This window comes from Podarcis erhardii (genome assembly GCF_964252035.2).
Source record: "Podarcis erhardii genome assembly, chromosome: 5".
Taxonomy (NCBI): Eukaryota; Metazoa; Chordata; class Lepidosauria; order Squamata; family Lacertidae; genus Podarcis; species Podarcis erhardii.
This window is the reverse complement of record NC_138509.1, coordinates 35580392-35598231: the sequence shown is the minus strand read 5'-3', so window position 1 is coordinate 35598231 and position 17840 is coordinate 35580392. Positions and strand designations below refer to the sequence as shown.

General features: G+C 44.0%; 1 protein-coding gene across 1 annotated transcript in view; it reads right to left on the bottom strand.

Annotated features, from left to right (window-relative positions):
* LOC309341975 (lipase member M-like) overlaps positions 1-17840 on the bottom strand; it is a 29385-nt gene that overhangs the window by 11132 nt on the left and 413 nt on the right. Inside the window, 4 exon segments of the mRNA XM_081862019.1 lie at positions 10176-10285; positions 12516-12587; positions 12589-12709; positions 17610-17727. Of these exon segments, the coding sequence (XP_081718145.1) occupies positions 10176-10285; positions 12516-12587; positions 12589-12709; positions 17610-17727 (421 nt within the window).

Genomic DNA, 17840 nt, shown 5'->3' with positions numbered 1-17840 from the left:
CTTGCACCATGCCTAGCTGTAGTTGTGGAGCATCCTCTTGCCCCTCATCCTCCTGGGTAGGCAGTATGCAATTTGCTGCGCAGTAGGAAGAGCTGAAGGTCAATTGGCGCTGGTACCATGCTAATGCCGGACTGTGCCGGTCCAGCCAGCTCATGCCCAACACTATGGGAGTGTCCAACAGTTGGGTGACGTTGAAGCTGATGATTTCGCGATGATTCCCAATTTGCATCATCATTGGCGGTGTTTGCTGCACCACTTGTCCCCCTAGCAACTCCCTGCCGTCCACTGTCACCACTTTCAATGGCATCGTGGCAGGCAGGAGCGCTATGCTATGTCGAGTGATGAAATCCAATCCTATAAAGTCTGCATTGCTGCCAGAGTCAATGGTGATAGGGATTTCCATGGTGAGTCCAGTGGGCAGCTGAAGCGATGCGGTGAGTTGCACCACTGGTTTGGGTGGGAGGGGGTCTGTGGGCTATAAGATCCCTGGGGACTGCTTCACTGACTCGTCTGGCTGGGCCCCAGTGCTTCTGATTCCAGCCAGACATCGTCGTTTCCCTGCTGTGGTTCACACTGCTGAACTATTTCCGTAACTGTCGCTGAGGCTGCAGTGTGCTTGCAAATCCTCTGGGAACACTCTTTCGCCATGTGCTGAGCACTGTCGCAGATGTAACACTTCCTGTTCCCTCTAGGAGGCTTCGGTTTGACTGCTCCCGGCGTTAGGGCTCTGGCTGCTGACTGAGCCTTGGCACCACCTAACTCCATCAGCTCCTCTCCCCCTCCCAGTGGGGGCGTGGATTGAGCGCGCGCTGTTTCCCTGGGAAAAAAAGGCGGTGCTCTTGCCGGTGTGCGTCCCCAACGCCCTTCGTCTTTACCCCAGGAACGTTCTTCCAGCCTCACCCCAATCGTCAGCGCTCTCTGGATCACGTCTTTAGTGGTCTGGGGCCTCTCCCCCCTCCACATTTTTTGGTCTGGATAACTGGATAACTACTAAAAACCATTTGGCACACATATAGAATCATTCATCAAGTCTATTCCATGCATAATAAGGTAGGCAAGGGTGAGCATGCTTTGAACAACAAAATAACATTAAATGTCAAATTCCAGTCACTGAACTGCAAAATATTGAGTGTTCATGGAAGGAGGCATGCTACACATTCTAGCCATCAGGCTCTCTTCCTGCTCACAACTGCAGATAGAGCATTTGGGCTGGATTCAACTAACCCAGCGTGCTTGTGTAAGCCAGCTCAAGGCATCCAATTAGCATAATGGGGTTTTCCCCACACAAACACTCTGTGTATCCTGAAAATCAACTGTGGAGAACCACAAGAACAGCATGCGGGGATAGAGCACATGGGGAGGGAGGGACGGAGGGAGGCAGGAAAAATTGCTCTTTCTGGCAATCAGAAATGCTTGTGCTGTTGGAAAGATCAGAAGACTACATTCCTCCTCACGTTTTTTCCCCAGGCCAGATTTTATGTTAGTGGTTATTACTGTACGCACAATGAAAGGAGCCACAACAGAGTCCACCATTCCTGGCTGGGTGTCAGAGAGACACTCAAGGAAAGCTGCAGGTAGTGACAGCCATGTAAATTCTGAACATCTAACAAAGTTATAGCTGCTAGAACACACATCTCTTAAAATATTTAATAAACCTATCCACTGCTCATCTCATTTGAAAGAGCTGCAAGCCATTACACAATTGCAGTCTTTATGAAAGACTAACAAAACATATTAGTAATCCTACCCAGAATCAGTCATCCAGTTATCTGACAGTTGTGTATTACTGTTCTTAACTTAGATGCATCTTAGACATTTCATTAGAGAACTTCCCTGTTTTGTGGAGTTTGCAAATGTGTTTTTCTTTTTACATTATGAACCTCTTGGTGGCTGCAGGAGGGCAAGGAGTCACCACCAGCTTTGCTTTTGTTCTTTTCCTCTGAATTGGAGCAAACGGCAATCCACAGAAAGCCTGACTTGCCGTTTGTTCCAATTCAGCATTAAAGAGTGGTTTTTCAAGAGGAAAGCAGGACACAGACCTGGAAGTGCAGGCCTGTGGCTAGAACGCTCAGGACAAAAGTAAGTGTGAATGAGATATCAGATGAAACCACTGATTTTCTGGGGGTACTCATGGGAGCACGCAGCATTGGCACCCTTTTTACTAAAAGAGAAGCACTGGTTAAAAGTGTGGCACTTACTGTAACAACTTCATGGTAAGAAGAAGAAAACCACTGGGTGAAACACACTTATAATTCCTCTCATCAGAGATTCCCACAGTGCATAGGAGCCAACTCCTAGGGGCCACAGGGGCTTCGATTCCCACAATAAAATGTTTGAGGGTGCTGGGCCCCCACAAAGTTGATGGGCATTCCCATTAAAATGTTGTGTGTGCACTGCATCATGTGATCAGTTGTGTGAGGTGAGCCTTCCCTGGGCCCCCACAATATTTTATTCAAGTTGGCACCCCTGCCATAGGGAGTGGAACAATGTCACAATGCTGCATAGCTAATCAGATTAAGTTAGTGCGTGTAATTCAGAGCAAGGGTGTTCCTTTGTAATTACAGCGTAAGATTGCAAAATATAAAAAAACCCTATTTTTCCTATGAGTAATGCATAGCAAATAATGTCACCATTTCAGTATATCTGTTTGATTCCATTTGTAGGAAGTTATTGTTTTTATTTGTTCCAAATTCTTTTTTAGTGATCTGTGGGCTACGTGCAGTTACTGAATTTAAAAATCACACCAGTCAGAGTACAATAACATAAAATGAAAGCAGATAAACACATAGGTAAAGCAGACTGTTAAAACTGCAGAGCTATTACTTCCTACTACCTGCTACTGACAGCTAGCAATCTACCAATGTCTGAGCGAATAAACATGTTTTCAGTAGGTGTGAAGACACAAAAAGAGAAAAAAGTGATGGAAAAGTTTGGTTTTGCTAGGCAGGTTGGGTCCCCAAGTGTTTTCTTTTTCTTTTTCCCTGCCAGCAAACGGTTAATGAATGGCAGTTTCTGATTGGCCAGGGTTCCAGGAGAGGGAGTTCAAAAGGATAGGATTTGGAGATACAGATAGGTAGCCATGTTGGTCTGCCATGGTCAAAACAAAATAAAAAAATTCCTTCCAGTAGCACCTTAAAGACCAACTGAGTTAGTTCTAGGTATGAGCTTTCGTGTGCATGCACACTTCTTCAGATACCTGAAGGATTTGGAGAGACAGTGAGTTAGATTTTGGGGGTAGGTTGGGAGAACAGGTTTGGAGCTAGGTAGGGAGATAGGCAGTGAGATGTGAGAGAGTTAGTTCTGGGTAGAAACATCCACTCTGAGGAATATATCACAAGCTAGAGGAAGAAGTCTCTGAGCTTATAGTGTGAAGGACAGTGTGTGGTGTCCTGTAAGAGTAATTGGGCCAGGAATTAACTGGGAGGCTGAGCCAGGAGAAGTAGAAGCTGTGAGAATAAAATTCTACTTAGGTCTCATTTCAGTTAGGAGGGGAGAGATTCTTCTATGAAAAGAGAAGACTCCCAAACCAGTTAAGAGGGGTGAGGTGATGCCTTGGGTCTGTTACTTGGAGTACCTCAGGAGTAGGGCTGTCTAAGGGTTGTGGAGCTGACAGGAAGTACCACCTTGTTTAAGAACCAAAGTATTAAGCGGCAACAGCTGTGCAACAGCTGAGAAAGCACTGAAGTGAAATAACATTACAGTGGTACCTCGGGTTACAGAGGCTTCAGGTTACAGACTCTGCTAACCCAGAAATAGTACCTCAGGTTAAGAACTTAGCTTCAGGATGAGAACAAAAATTGTGCGGTGCGGCGGAAGCGGGGGCCCAATTAGCTAAAGTGGTACCTCAAGTTAAGAACAGTTTCAGGTTAAGAACAGACCTCCAGAACAAATTAAGTTCTTAACCCAAGGTACCACTGTATAATCTAAAGTATCCTATGTTTTACCCACTTGTGTCATAAACTTCCTTTGTTAAATAAAATCTTTATTGTTTATTTGATCAAATCATGCTTGAGACTACAAATTATTAAGTTTTCCCTCACACAAGTCCCCCACAAGATAATCTGGGGTAGTTTGTGGGAATTTGTGGAAGTGGTGTTCTGTGAGGTGGGTGCACTATATTTAAGTGAGGGCAGGCCCAATGGCGCCAGGGGGAAAAGGGCTGTCGCACCGTCGCATATTAATTGGTGGCAGCGCTATGATACAAAGTTAAAACCCACACAGAAACATGCCCACAGATACAGATCATCCAGTTTAATACAATATTGAGGTTATTTTATTAAAAGAGGGGGAAATTTCTGCCAGAAAATGGCCAGCAAGCGCCAAACAAAAGAGACTCGGGAGGACCCTGTGCAGGGAGCTGCTGCATCTGAGGAGAATCCTAATACTGAATTAGAAATGATGAATCTCTCATTAGAATCCAAAACACTTACCATGTTGTAGACAGCTTTGTTCATAATCGAAATACTTAAATTGGTTGGTTTTAGCAACCTAAAAAGATGGAAAACACTTATACACAATTTGAAATTTGGTGCATGTTCAAAATACAAAAGCCTCTTGAAAGATGGAAAACACAATAAAACAATCAAACTCTTGGGATCTTGGTTATCAGAATTCCCACCCATCAACCCTAGCCAATGATAGGACCAAAAGCTCTGCTTAAAACAGTGGAAAGTAGAAAGTCAGGTAGAAGGTTATTAACATATCTATCATCCTCATTGTGAGAAAATATTAAAGAACTGAGCCCAGCCCCTCAAGACTGAGGGAGTTCAGCCCCATTCCCGCATATGTTGGGAGGGAGGAGCTATCCTCACCCCATAGAATTGGTGCCTATGTCCACAATATTTCTTTTGCCCAGCCTTCACTAATCTTCAGCTGCCAAGACCACTGCAATATGTTTCACTTTCTGCGTAATGTGAGGATTCCCAGAAACAGTGGATGTTAGTACACTCAGGTGCATGGGACAGTACCCCACCAACCTCCATCTTCCCTCCTCCACCCACCCCCTGCCTGCCTGTCAGCTTCCTACTTAGTCTCAGTGTTGCCCTTGTAGAACACAGCAGCAAGGAGAATGGGCTCTGCCTTTAACTGCCTGCAGTTCCACTAACTGTTTTCCTGTCTTCACCCCCATCAGTAGATAATACTGAACTCAAAGGAGCAATGGGCAGATTCAGTAAAGGGCAGCTTCCTGTGTTCTTCCCATGAAATCCAAAGAGTTGTTACAGTTCATGTTTCAATATTGAAGTACAGTGGTACCTCGGGTTACAGATGGTTCAGGTTATAGACACTTCAGGTTACAGGCTCTGCTAACCCAGAAATAGTACCTCGGGTTAAGGATGAGAACAGAAATCGAGCAGCAGCAGTGCAGCAGCAGCAGGAGGCCCCATTAGCTAAAGTGGTACCTCAGGTTAAGAACAGTTTCAGGTTAAGAACGGATCTCCGGAATGAATTAAGTTCTTAACCCGAGGTACCACTGTAGCTAGAATACAACTTTTGAGTGGTCCAGCAATCTTGAAAACTACACTTTTATAAAATGAAATGGAAACCTTAGTACCAAAACACAAACATAAGAAACTAAACAGGCAAGTCGAAACATCAGACTTTTGACTCCCATGTTTTCAAATGCTGAGAAGGTATTAGAACATACCTGACTCCAGTGTATGATAGTTTTTACAGAAGTAAAATCAGGGTAAATTCCAAGATACACATCTGCTTGACTCTGGAAGAATGATAGGAAAGAAAATGCTTTTTTATATTCCCATTCTTGAAGAGGTTTCAAGGAACACCTGCATTCACAAGCTCATGGCAGTACAGCATACAAACACTTTCATGCTGCACAAGGAAGCAGGTTTCTGATGAAGAGGTGTCTGGGTACCTAGATGTGTATCCCCCACCCATAGTGAATCCAGCTGATAAAGAACCATAAGAAGGAAGAACAGGGGCCTTGAAGTTGCCTCTCAACAGTGAGCACCTGGACAGCATATGGAACAGGCAGAGAGTTCATCTCCTCACAGTCTGCCCCACTATAGGAATTCTTTCTGTCTTTGCATCTGGAGTTTAGCATAAGAAATTAAAATAAGCCTCTTTGAGACTTCTTTGATATTTGGAGTGTGGTGCATTTCCTCCTCTATGGCGACGAGTAAGTGACCAACTACCTACTAGACGTGAAATTTATTTTGAAAATAAAATTTAAAACAAAGATTATCATTTATTGGAATAGGCTGCTATTTCACCATGGAAGAGAAGTGTAAAGGAACTCAAAATCACGCCAAATACTATATTTTGTTTGATTGATTTTCTTTTGTTGTTTTGTATATGTACACAGCAAGTTCTTTCAAAAAGAAATAAATGATAGAGAATAAAACTACATACCACATTTAGGTTTTTCCCATTGCTTCCATAAAGTAAGAAAATGCCTTCAAGACAAAGTCTGTCAATCCTCGGATAACTGCAGATCTTGGCAATGATGGCTTTTAGTTCGTTATTGAAAAGGCAGTATTCTTTATTGCCCCATATAAGCTGTATAAAATAAAATAAAAAATCTGATGCATTACTAAATAACCATCCTTTCTTGAAGTAAACATTAAGGTTCCTGTTAGGAATAGTTCTCCTTTATGTTACAGTTATATACCACTTTTCTTCAAGCATGCTCAAGAAGAAATGCCTGGGCTTTCTAGGCAATTTTGCCTCCAAGTCCTGATGTAGGCCTGGCTCTGGATAGCTGAGGAGAGATTTCTAAGGGGGTGCTCTCCAACAACTTGAACAACCACCTCCTTCCCACACAACCTCTCAGGTGTTAAGGTTGGCAGATGGGGCCTTCTTGATAATTCATAAAAAAGTTTGGGAGTGGGGTCCTGGAAAAGGGCATTCTCAATAGTGGACAGTAAGATGAATAACAGAGTATTTGGCAGAAGCTGAACAGCAGCAGAATGCAAATGGTACTGGTTGTGACGCATGCAGGTTGGAATGTCAATCATTCCTTTCTAGCATCCCTGACTGTGACAGAGTCTTCATCCTGTCTAGGATGAAGCCACCAAGAAGGAGGAGGAGGAGGGGAGGAGAAGGAGGAGTTTGGATTTGATATCCTGCTTTATCACTACCCTAAGGAGTCTCAAAGCGGCTAACAATCTCCTTTCCCTTCCTCCCCCACAACAAACACTCTGTGAGGTGAGTGGGGCTGAGAGACTTCAAAGAAGTGTGACTAGCCCAAGGTCACCCAGCAGCTGCATGTGGAGGAGTGGGGACGCGAACCTGGTTCACCAGATTACGAGTCTACCGCTCTTAACCACTACCCCACACTGACACTTTTTTCTTTCCCTTTTAAAAAATAGATGTTATTGGAATTTATAAAGTGTATGCAAAAAAAATTATCAAAAAAAGGAAAGGGGAAATAGAGAAAAGAGGAGAAAGATAGCAAAAAGGAGAAAGAAGAAGAAAATGTATAGAAATAAAGGGAGAAGAAAGAAAAAAAGATAGGACAATAAAGAACATCTGATACCTTCTTTATCAAGTATTTGTGAAGCTTATTCAACTCATCCAATGAGAACGCAATGTGTATTTTAACCCTTAATCCAAATACGTCCCCATTGTTTCATCATATATTCCTTAACTTGTTATTCTTGCATTTCAAATTTCAACAGCAATTTGTACATTGAAGACCCACTCACAGTGACCATGACATGTTAATCATCTATACACAACTGTATTTCAAAGTCTGTCAATTTTTTTCTATACTGAAAGTCTTTTTAATATAAGTTAAATCCCTCTGTAAGTTTACAGTTTTCCTGATTCCACTATAAAAATTCTTGGTGGCAATAAGACTGTGGACAACAAAAGGGGTTTAAAGACATTCTCAAGGCAAATCTTTAAAAATGTAGTATAAAAGGTAAAGGTACCCCTGCCCGTACGGGACAGTCGAGACTGACTAGGGTTGCACACTCATCTCGCTTAAGAGGCCCGGAGCCAGCGCTGTCCGAAGACACTTCTGGGTCACGTGGCCAGCGTAGTATAGGTACTGATAGCTGTGAAACACTAGCCTGCGAACACTCCAATTAGAGAACAGCCTTTACTGAAGGTGTCATGGACTTTGAAGAAGCACGAACTCATGGCTGCAAGGAGAAACGAACTAAGAGGAAGGTATGTCTGGCAAACTCTAGCCATCAGCAGCTCCACCCTGAAAACCTATTTCCCCACTGTGGAAGGACGCAATCACTTAGGGACTCCCTCTTAAGACTGTGCTCTTGGAAGACAATCTTACTGGGCTATGAGCGATCTCCAAAGAAGAATTATTCTTGGTATATTAACCATTTCTCTTTGCCTATAGACACTTTTCTATGAAGTGCTTCTAGTGTTGAGATCCATAATGGGATCTTCACATATGTTTTTATATATTCTATATCCTCAATATAGTATGTCTGATAAAATAAAAAAGTCCATGGTGACTCTGACCTTGTCATACCACAAATGTCCATGTGATCCAAACCTTAAGTCACTACCTTCTAATTCTTCAAGCTCACACTCCTTTTAAAAATATTTTTTATTACTTTTTCATTAATAACACTCCAATTAATAACATATCAAATCTTGCCACATCATAATCCAAATAACAAAGCCAATCATACATTCCCGATTACAGTGGTACCTCAGGTTACATACGTTTCAGGTTGCATATGTTTCAGGTTACATATGCTTCAGACTCCACTAACCCAGAAATAGTACCTCGGGTTAAGAACTTCGCTTCAGGATGAGAACAGAAATCGTGCTCCGGCGGCATGGCGGCAGCAGGAGGCCCCATTAGCTAAAGTGGTGCTTCAGGTTAAGAACAGTTTCGGGTTAAGAACGGATCTCTGGAACGAATTAAGTACTTAACCCGAGGTCCCACTGTATATAATTTACAGAGACTTCCCATGTTCTGACTGGTCAGGAGAAAATATTTAGTTTCTTGTTCCTGCCTTTTTCTCTCCTGATTGTTCCCATCATAATTCTAATAATAATACCTTTATTGTCAATGTACAACCTGTGTACAATGAAATAAACTGAGCCTCCCCCCCCCACACACAAACGCTCAATCTCATTGCACTCTGTGTGCTTGTCGCACAACACGCCAACCCTGAAAGTCAGTTGCACTATATTATTTTCCGTTCAGCAGCCTAACAGCCCACGGATAGAAACTGTTTTTTAGCCTGTTGGTATGACTGATTATACTTCTACATCTCTTGCCTGATAAATTGCACAAGTGGAGTCCGGTGCCATGGGAAAGCTGCCAAAGGACATGGCGATCGCACCGGAACTCCAAAGCTCACATTCAACTTTGAGATAAAGAAATGAAATGGATGGCAGGAAGACTAACTCTCTATAAAGATGCATAAGAAAAATATATATTAAAATTCTGGGTCTGCACAATGGCAACGACTTGAGTAATACTTTTGTCAATTCTTGAGGAAGGTTTAGAAGTAAAGAAAAGGGTCCCTTCAAGCCTGCCAATGTGTCAGGAGGAGCCAAGCCCATGAAGAGTTTAACCTTTTGAGCAAGTTGTGGCATGCTTGAAAAGGCAATAAAACCTGAAAAAAAGAATTCTAAACATAGCACTTGCAACAAACAAACAAATAAGAGATTTTAAAAAACCTGTGGCTCTCCAGGTGTTGCTGGACCTTGAGCCCATCAGCCATGCTTGATGGGGATGATGGGAGCTGCAGTCCAAATATCTGCAAGGTCAAAAGTTTCCCATCTCTCTTCTTTTGAAATGCCTGTCATTCAACAAATTCAGGGCAATTTTCTTTTGGGATGCTGGGTGCCCATCTGCCTAAATTAGGCACTGGAGTTTTTAAGAGAATGTGTCAGATATCAGGTCTAAGCAGAATCCACTTATTTCATGCCTCCTGGTCTTTGCTCCCTCGCACCACAAATGGACATTCTTCATGACTGTGGAACTGATGAGACCTGTATATGTTGCCCCAGCTTGACTACTGAAGTCCTGATCCTGAAAAGACTTTCTCATGGAACATATGTGAGCTCTGCTCTCTCCCCCCCCCTTTTTAAAGCTGTGCTTTAACCTTTCCTTTTCTTTTCAACTAGTCTTCCCAATAGTCATGAGACTTAACCACATCCCCAGTAGGTCCCTGATAATGCAGGAAGGTGAGAAAATAAAAGCCATTTCATTCTCTTTCTTCTTAACTTACCCAACGTACCTCCCTGGGAATGGCCAATATAATACAAGCTTTTTTGCTTAGTTTTCCACAGAATAAAGTTTATGGTTGCTGGAATATCATAAATTGCCGTTTCATGAAAGCTGAAAGACAAACACAGAATATAGGTGAAATTTTGCCTGTCTGCAATTGCATACAATTATGGACACTAATGTATAAATTCAAAATCACAATACATCAGGTGTCAGGTATGATAACCTGTCATCTGGAGGATGACATTGTAAGTTTATTGTCCCATGGAAAGAGTAAGGAAACAGAAAGTAGATACATATTTATGATTTATTTAGATATTTATATCACCCTTAAACTAGCCCAATAGGTTGTCGGATATGTACATTGTCCACATGTTAAAGGATAATTTTAAAGAATTGCATTAAATTATATGAAATCGCACAACTGTGTTAAATTTAAATGGTAATTCAGAAGTCCTTTTCTACAGTCTAAGAGGTGGACATCCTGGAATGTCTGGGCAAAAAGGTGTGTCTTCACAATATGTCTGGAGGAACTAACAAGTCTGTACAAGAGTGGGCCATCTATCAGGTAATCTAAATACCAAATTGTTCAGGGCCTTATATATTAGTAGTATTAGGACTGGCCTAAGATATTCTGGCACTGGAGGTGAACCACAAAATTGGACCACTTCCCTCCTGGGAGGAAGCAATGAGTGAAGATCTACACCAGGGACAAGGTGGCAAGAAATGTCTTCATTATGACCAAGTGGAGAATGAAGATCTACATCAGGAACGATGCACGGAATCACACTGATGATGCTTTACATATGGAAGAGGGAAGGGCATTCCACAGTGCAGGGGCAAGAGCAGGAAATGCCTGTTTTCAAATCAGTACTCTGTGATATTCTGTAGAGTGTGCTGCCATGATCAAAATTTCCCGAGATGGTCTACTCTGAGTGGCTTCCAGCAAAATATAAAAACATAATAAAACATCAATCATTAAAAACTTCCCAATACAGTGCTTCCTTCAGAGGTCTTCTAAATTTTATTAAAGCTTTTTCATGATAAAACAGATGAAACTGACCTAGATAAAAACAAAACCAGTCCTCTCTCAAAGGTAACTCTTGACCCTTGTCTCACGCAGAAAGTAGTGGACCCTCAGGTCTTATCTGGAAGCCTTTCTTTCTTCTCCCAGGTAAATTTGCAGGTAAACCAAAATGCTTGTTTATAAATTATTGTATTACCAATTATTGTATTACCAATTATTGTATTACCAACGTTACTGTACATTTGTGAAATATGGACTATTTATAAACACCATCTCCAGCTCTTCAAAAGATTCCATCTCTTAAAAAATTGTACACATCACTTAGGAAGACAGGTGAAGTAATGTCAGTATACTGGAAGAAGCAAAGATCACCAGTGTGGAAGCAATGATTCTTGAACATCAACTTCGTTGGACTGGTCATCTTGTTCAGATGCCTGATTATCATCTTACAAAGCAACTACTCTCGTCCAAACTTAAGAATGGAAAGTGAAATACCGGTGGACAACAAAAGAGGTTTAAAAATGATCTCAAGGCAAATCTAAAAAAAAAATGTAGTATAACCACTGATAGGTGGGAAACACTGGCCTGTGAGTGCTCCAATTGCAGAAAAGCCTTTATCAAAGGTGTCATGGATTTTGAAGAAGCACGAACTCATGGCAAAAAGGAGAAAAGAACTAAGAGGAAGCCACTGTGATCAACTCTCACCCAGAAACCTATGTCCCCACTGTGGAAGGACATGTGGATCCAGAATTATGTTCAAACCATCTTGTCCCAGTGAGCAACCTGGCTGCCAAATTCTGCAGCAGCTGAAACTTCCAAACCATCTTCAGAGGCAGCCCTACGAATTATGTGTTGAAGTAATCCAACCTATAGGTTCCCAGAGCATAAACAGAAGCTAGGCTATGCCTGTCCAGATGGGGGCACAGCTGGGACACCTGGTGAAAAGCACTCTGTAGCACCATGGCCACCTGACTCTTAAGCAAGGGGTCAAAAGTACCCCAAGCTATGTACCCACTCCTTCAGAATGGTATAACCACATCAAGGGCAGTCTAGGAAACCACTTTATCGACATCTCAGAGCCCAAGAAATTCAGTCTGCATGTAAAATTCAGTCATGAAATTTGTCATGTTGATGTTGGCTAAGAAAAAGAACCACAATCCACCATTGGCCATCTTTGGGAAGTCTTTCCAGGACTGAAGGACCCTAACACAACGCAAGGAAAAAAGATATGTTGGTAGCAGTTGTACTTCAGAGACAGCAGTCATTATAATTGTCTCAACTATCCGAGCTACAAGTTGTCTCTTTATACTGTACCTGAAATTCCAAAATTCTTCTTGGTCAATTGACAGAGTCTTGTGTCTTCTAGACCAGCTGGTACCTCTATTATAGCCAAACATCATAGCCAGCATCTGCTAGAGCAAATCCCAGGCTATTGTTGGGAGGATTTACAATCCAGGTCCTACCTTCACTCAAAACACCATGTACCAGTAAAACAACTGGCCTGGGACCTGGGAAAAACAAGATAAAGGGCATTAGATAATATTGTAGACAATATACCTTTTAGATAATTTCTGTTCCCTTCATCAATATTGTGCGTTGTGATGATCTCCTCTAGTCCAGAATAGATACAATTATGTATATGAAAGAGATAATTACTTCTAACTAGGTGATGTGCCATGGCTGTCCCACCTTTGGGCACTATTTAATAATAGTTTGGCTGGCCCTATTGATATGCAGAATGAGGCAGTTGCTTCAGGTAGCAGAGGATTTGGAGTGGGAAGTCGGAAGACAGAGCTTCATAATTGTGATAGTTCAGAACTTAACTGGTTAAATGTTCTGAGGAGTGCGTCACCTGCTGACGTCAGTTTTCGAAGCTAGGAGGAGCTTGTTCCTGTACTTTCAGTTCTCTCTGTGTGTCTTGAGAGAGACGGACATGTTTGCCATGGCTGAAAGAAGCCCTGGACTGTTTCTCTAAGAAATGTTGCAATAAAGAGTTGTAAATATACAAACCTGTCTTTGTATATTTGCCCGAAGCAAATGACAGCTTTGCACCGCTGTATGCTACTCTGCTGAGCCGTGACTGAAGAGACAGCAGAATTTGTTGCGCAGCTAGAAGGAAGCGGCTGGACGCTGTAAACGGCTGATTGAGATCGTAAAACAATCAGTTGTCACGGCTAATCGATCGAGCTTCGCAGATCGATATCTCCACAGGTTATGGAAGGTCAGTCAACGCTCGTAAAGCTGTCGGCTTTGAGCCACTGGAATGCTTTGAAGCTGGCCGGAGGTTGGAAGCTGTGTTCCGTGAGTCTAGCCTGATGCCGGAAAGCAGAGGGAGTTTTTGCCTGCTTCTGAGAGGCAAGAGAGCTGCTGAGACACAGAGCTGAGCTAAGAGCAGCTGGAATCGTTTCTCCACTGAAGGGACAGCCGAAGCCGCTGGTACAGAGTGAGTACAGCTTAAAGGGGCCCCTTGGGAGAACGGGAGAAGATGGCAGAGAGCCAGGATATACCGGTGGAAAAGCTCACTTTAACAAGTTGGGCAACTTGGAGCAAAAGAATAAGGGGGTGGTTCCTAGTTTCTGGGCTTTGGGAAGCAAGCCAGAGGGAGCCACTAGCACCCCTTAGCTGGGAAGCAGCTGGAGCAGACGTTGCAGGCTGTGTGGCTGCGTTGCCTGAAGATAGCCAGCAGAAAATGCAACAAGAGCTGGATATGCTCAGAGCATGCGTTCATGCATCGCTGAGGCCTCATTTGGAGGGTGTACAGACAGCAAGGGCTACCTGGGATGTGTTGAAGGGCTTGTGTGAAGCTTCAGCAGAAGGCCAGAGCCCTGGAGACGCTGGACTGGCAGGCCCATTTCCCGATGTATCGGCCTCTAGGAGCGCTGGTGAACAGATCGGAGGGGCGAAGAGTTCCAAAGGCAAGTTTAAGAAACTTTCCACAGGAAGTGCTGGAGCGGAGAGGAGCTTCAGAGGGGGCGAGGCTGGTGGGAGGCGCCGTTCCAGAAGAAGGAAGGCCAGGCCAGCTGGGAGGAGCCCCGGGCAGTGTTTTTCCACCGGAGTTCAACATCTGCGTGGCAGTTGCCCCCACTGGAGCACACAGGCACGGCAGGATGTTGCCAAGGACACTTCCCATGGGAACCAGCCGGGTTTCCATGGCAACCAGCCTGGCCAGGCAGGCAGGCGTGGAGGTGGACGTGCTAAACGGGAGGAAGAGTCGTATCAGCTTTCTGCAAGCATGGCCGTGTTTGAGAACAGCTGCGTGAGAAACTCTGAGCTGAGCTTTGTCATTAACTCAGCTGCTAACCGCAACATGGTTCCAGAGACCCCTGCAGTCGAGATGTGGAATTGCAAGGCAGTTCCAAAGGGACAGACTGTTTTATTCGCAAATGGTCAAAGAACAAATGTTTCTAAGTTTGCTAATGCCTATATTTCTGTTTTGCAGGAACAGATGGAGTTTTGTGTCGTCCCAGGGGTGCATCACTGTTTGTTATCTGTGCCTTATTTGCTAAAAAAGGGGTTTCAGGTTTGTTTTCAGGATGATGTCTGCACAATCTCCAGAGAAGGGAGACGGCTTGTTGAAGTGAAAAAGGGACAGAATGATCTTTTCATTCTTAAAACGTCTCTAGGGGGTGAGGGGAAGGTTGAGAAAGCACAGGCCCTGCGTGCTACAATTCCCGCTCATGTTACTTGTGCTTGTGTATGGCATCAGAGGACAATTCATGGTTCTCTAGAAGAACTGCAGGTACTTCCTGAGGTTACCAAAGGGTGTAAGATTAAAGATTGTGGACGTGCCATTAGTTGCGACACTTGCAGACAGGCAAAGGTGAGAGGATGCAGTTACCCAAAGGTGGAACGGGTAACCACTAAACCTTTTGAGCTGGTTCACATAGATCTGTTCAATCCTGTGAAGGAACAGAGTCTAGGGGGGGCAGGTTTCTGCTAACAATTCAAGATGATTTTTCGCAGAACACCTGGACTCATGGTCTCAAGTCCAAGGAGGATGCAGCACAGCTGATCAGAAGCTGGATTGAGGGGGTGGAACTAAGGTTCTCCACCAGGGTGAAAGCAATCGTCAGTGACAGAAATGCTAGGTACACTGGTTCTGCTTTGCAGAAGTTCTTTCACAAGAAAGGGATACGTCACACAGTTACTTCTCCCCAGCAGGGGGGGGGGGTAGCAGAGCTTAGAAGTGAAGCTCTGGTTAAGGCTGCACAGGTGATGCTGACAGAAGCTAGGTTACCTCCAAAGTTTTGGCTGGAGGCAACTAGGTGTGTGTGTTTCACCTGGAATCGTGTCTACAATTCACTGGTAGGTGACACACCTTACTCTTTGATGCATGGCAGAAAACCCCAGGTTCACTTTCTGCGCAAGTTTGGATCTCCTGCATTTGTGCCAGTGCCCAAAGCTTTGCGAGGGCCAGATGGAGCCAAGTTCCAGAAAATGATCTTCTGTGGGTATGAGCCAGAAGCTCATGCATGGAGGTTTGCTTACCCGTCAGGTGATCAGAGTAAGGTGCTGATCAGTAAACACGCTGAGTTCTTTGAGCAGGATGAAAGGCCAAAGATTTCTGCACAGCGTGATGTTCTTTCAGAATGTCTTTCTGATTCAGAGCAGGAAGGTTCTGATGAGGAGGAAGGAGAGGCTGAGTCTGCTGATGACGATCAGGTCACTGACCAAGGTCAGGAGCAGGATGGGGCGTCTCCACGAGTTGTTAGAAAAGGACAGCCCAAGAGTGAGCCTAGTTCTCCTGTGAGTGTAATGGAGAGGATTCGAAGACGCTTTAAGTCAGAGGGGGAATCCCGTGATGCAGAGGACACACCTGCTGGTGACAGTGAGCCAGAGGAAACACCAGAGTTTGTGCCTAGACGATCCAGTCGCACAACCAAGGGTATTCCACCTGAGAGGTACCAGGCCACGGGTGCGTGGGTAAGTTTCGCACAGTGCGATTCTGAGAGTTGTGAGGTGATTCCACAGATGCCTAACAGGTACTCCAAGGGAGGGCACGAGGCATTGGGGAAGGGATTGATCTCACAAGGTGTTACTGAAGATGTTCCACAGGTGTCAGACAGGGACGCAAGGGGGGGTGTGATAGTTCAGAACTTAACTGCTTAAATGTTCTGAGGAGTGCGTCACCTGCTGACGTCAGTTTTCGAAGCTAGGAGGAGCTTGTTCCTGTACTTTCAGTTCTCTCTGTGTGTCTTGAGAGAGACGGACATGTTTGCCATGGCTGAAAGAAGCCCTGGACTGTTTCTCTAAGAAATATTGCAATAAAGAGTTGTAAATAGACAAACCTGTCTTTGTATATTTGCCCGAAGCAAATGACAGCTTTGCACCGCTGTATGCTACTCTGCTGAGCCGTGACTGAAGAGACAGCAGAATTTGTTGCACAGCTAGAAGGAAGCGGCTGGATGCTGTAAACGGCTGATTGAGATCGTAAAACAATCAGTGGTCACGGCTAATCGATCGAGCTTCGCAGATCGATATCTCCACAATAATTACCATGTTACTTACCCTGCTGTTTCCAACCCTTATAAGGTAAAGGGTAAAGGAACCCCTGACCATTAGGTCCAGTTGTGACTGACTCTGGGGTTGCGGCATTCATCTCTCTTTATTGGCCGAGGGAGCCTGCGTACAGCTTCTGGGTCATGTGGCCAGCATGACTAAGAGCAGCGCACGGAAACACTGTTTACCTTCCCGCCGGAGCGGTACCTATTTATCTACTTGCACTTTGAGGTGCTTTTGAACTGCTAGGTTGGCAGGAGCAGGGACCGACCAATGGGAACTCACCCCGTCACGGAGATTCAAACCGCCGACCTTCTGATTGGCAAGTCCTAGGCTCTGTGGTTTAACCCACAGCGCCACCCGCGTCCCGTTTCCCAACCCTTATATCCTAATATAAATGAATGATGTTGTCCCTTGGCTCATCTGAATGGCTTCTGTACATGGAATGGATTGGAGAGGGCTGTTGGCCTTCACATCAAACAGCAAAATCTCTTGAGCAGGGCCTGGCTCCACAGAATAAATTAAACATTTAGTCCATGCCACCACGTTGTGAATGGCTCAGAAAGCAACTTCTTCCAGCTCACATTTGACCAATTGCAAAATGAAGTAGTTCAGTTCATGTTTGGTTCAGAGTTCAATTCAAATTATCCTTGGCATTTTTTCTTAGTTTTCGAAAGGTTACAAGCTGCTGTGCTGACATTTAAAATGTAGGTAAGAAGACTAAGATTGCATCAAACACACACAGGGGGATGTGACTTATTGTCTTCAACCACTCCGAACCCAGAAACTATGGTAATTCTGAGCATTTATATGCACACATTTGTTTTCTCTGGGCTATGTGGAATCCTGCCAGTACTTTTGCTTTCAAAAAACAAAACCCTATAAAGCCCAGTTACATTCCAAAATTACCTGTCTTCCCAGAACTGTGCATTCCATAAGGAATTCTGTTTGCTTGCAAGTAGTAGCAATCCTCTGTCAGGATTTCATGCTCTTCACTGGGATATCCCCAATATTGAATTATTTCATTCTGCAAGAACAAAAAAATCCTCAACAAATCGAGACCTCTTTTTCTAAGTCTAGATGTGCTGCAAGGAATTTTAGGTATAATGGTGCTGAGGAGAAGAGAAAAAAGTCCTGGAT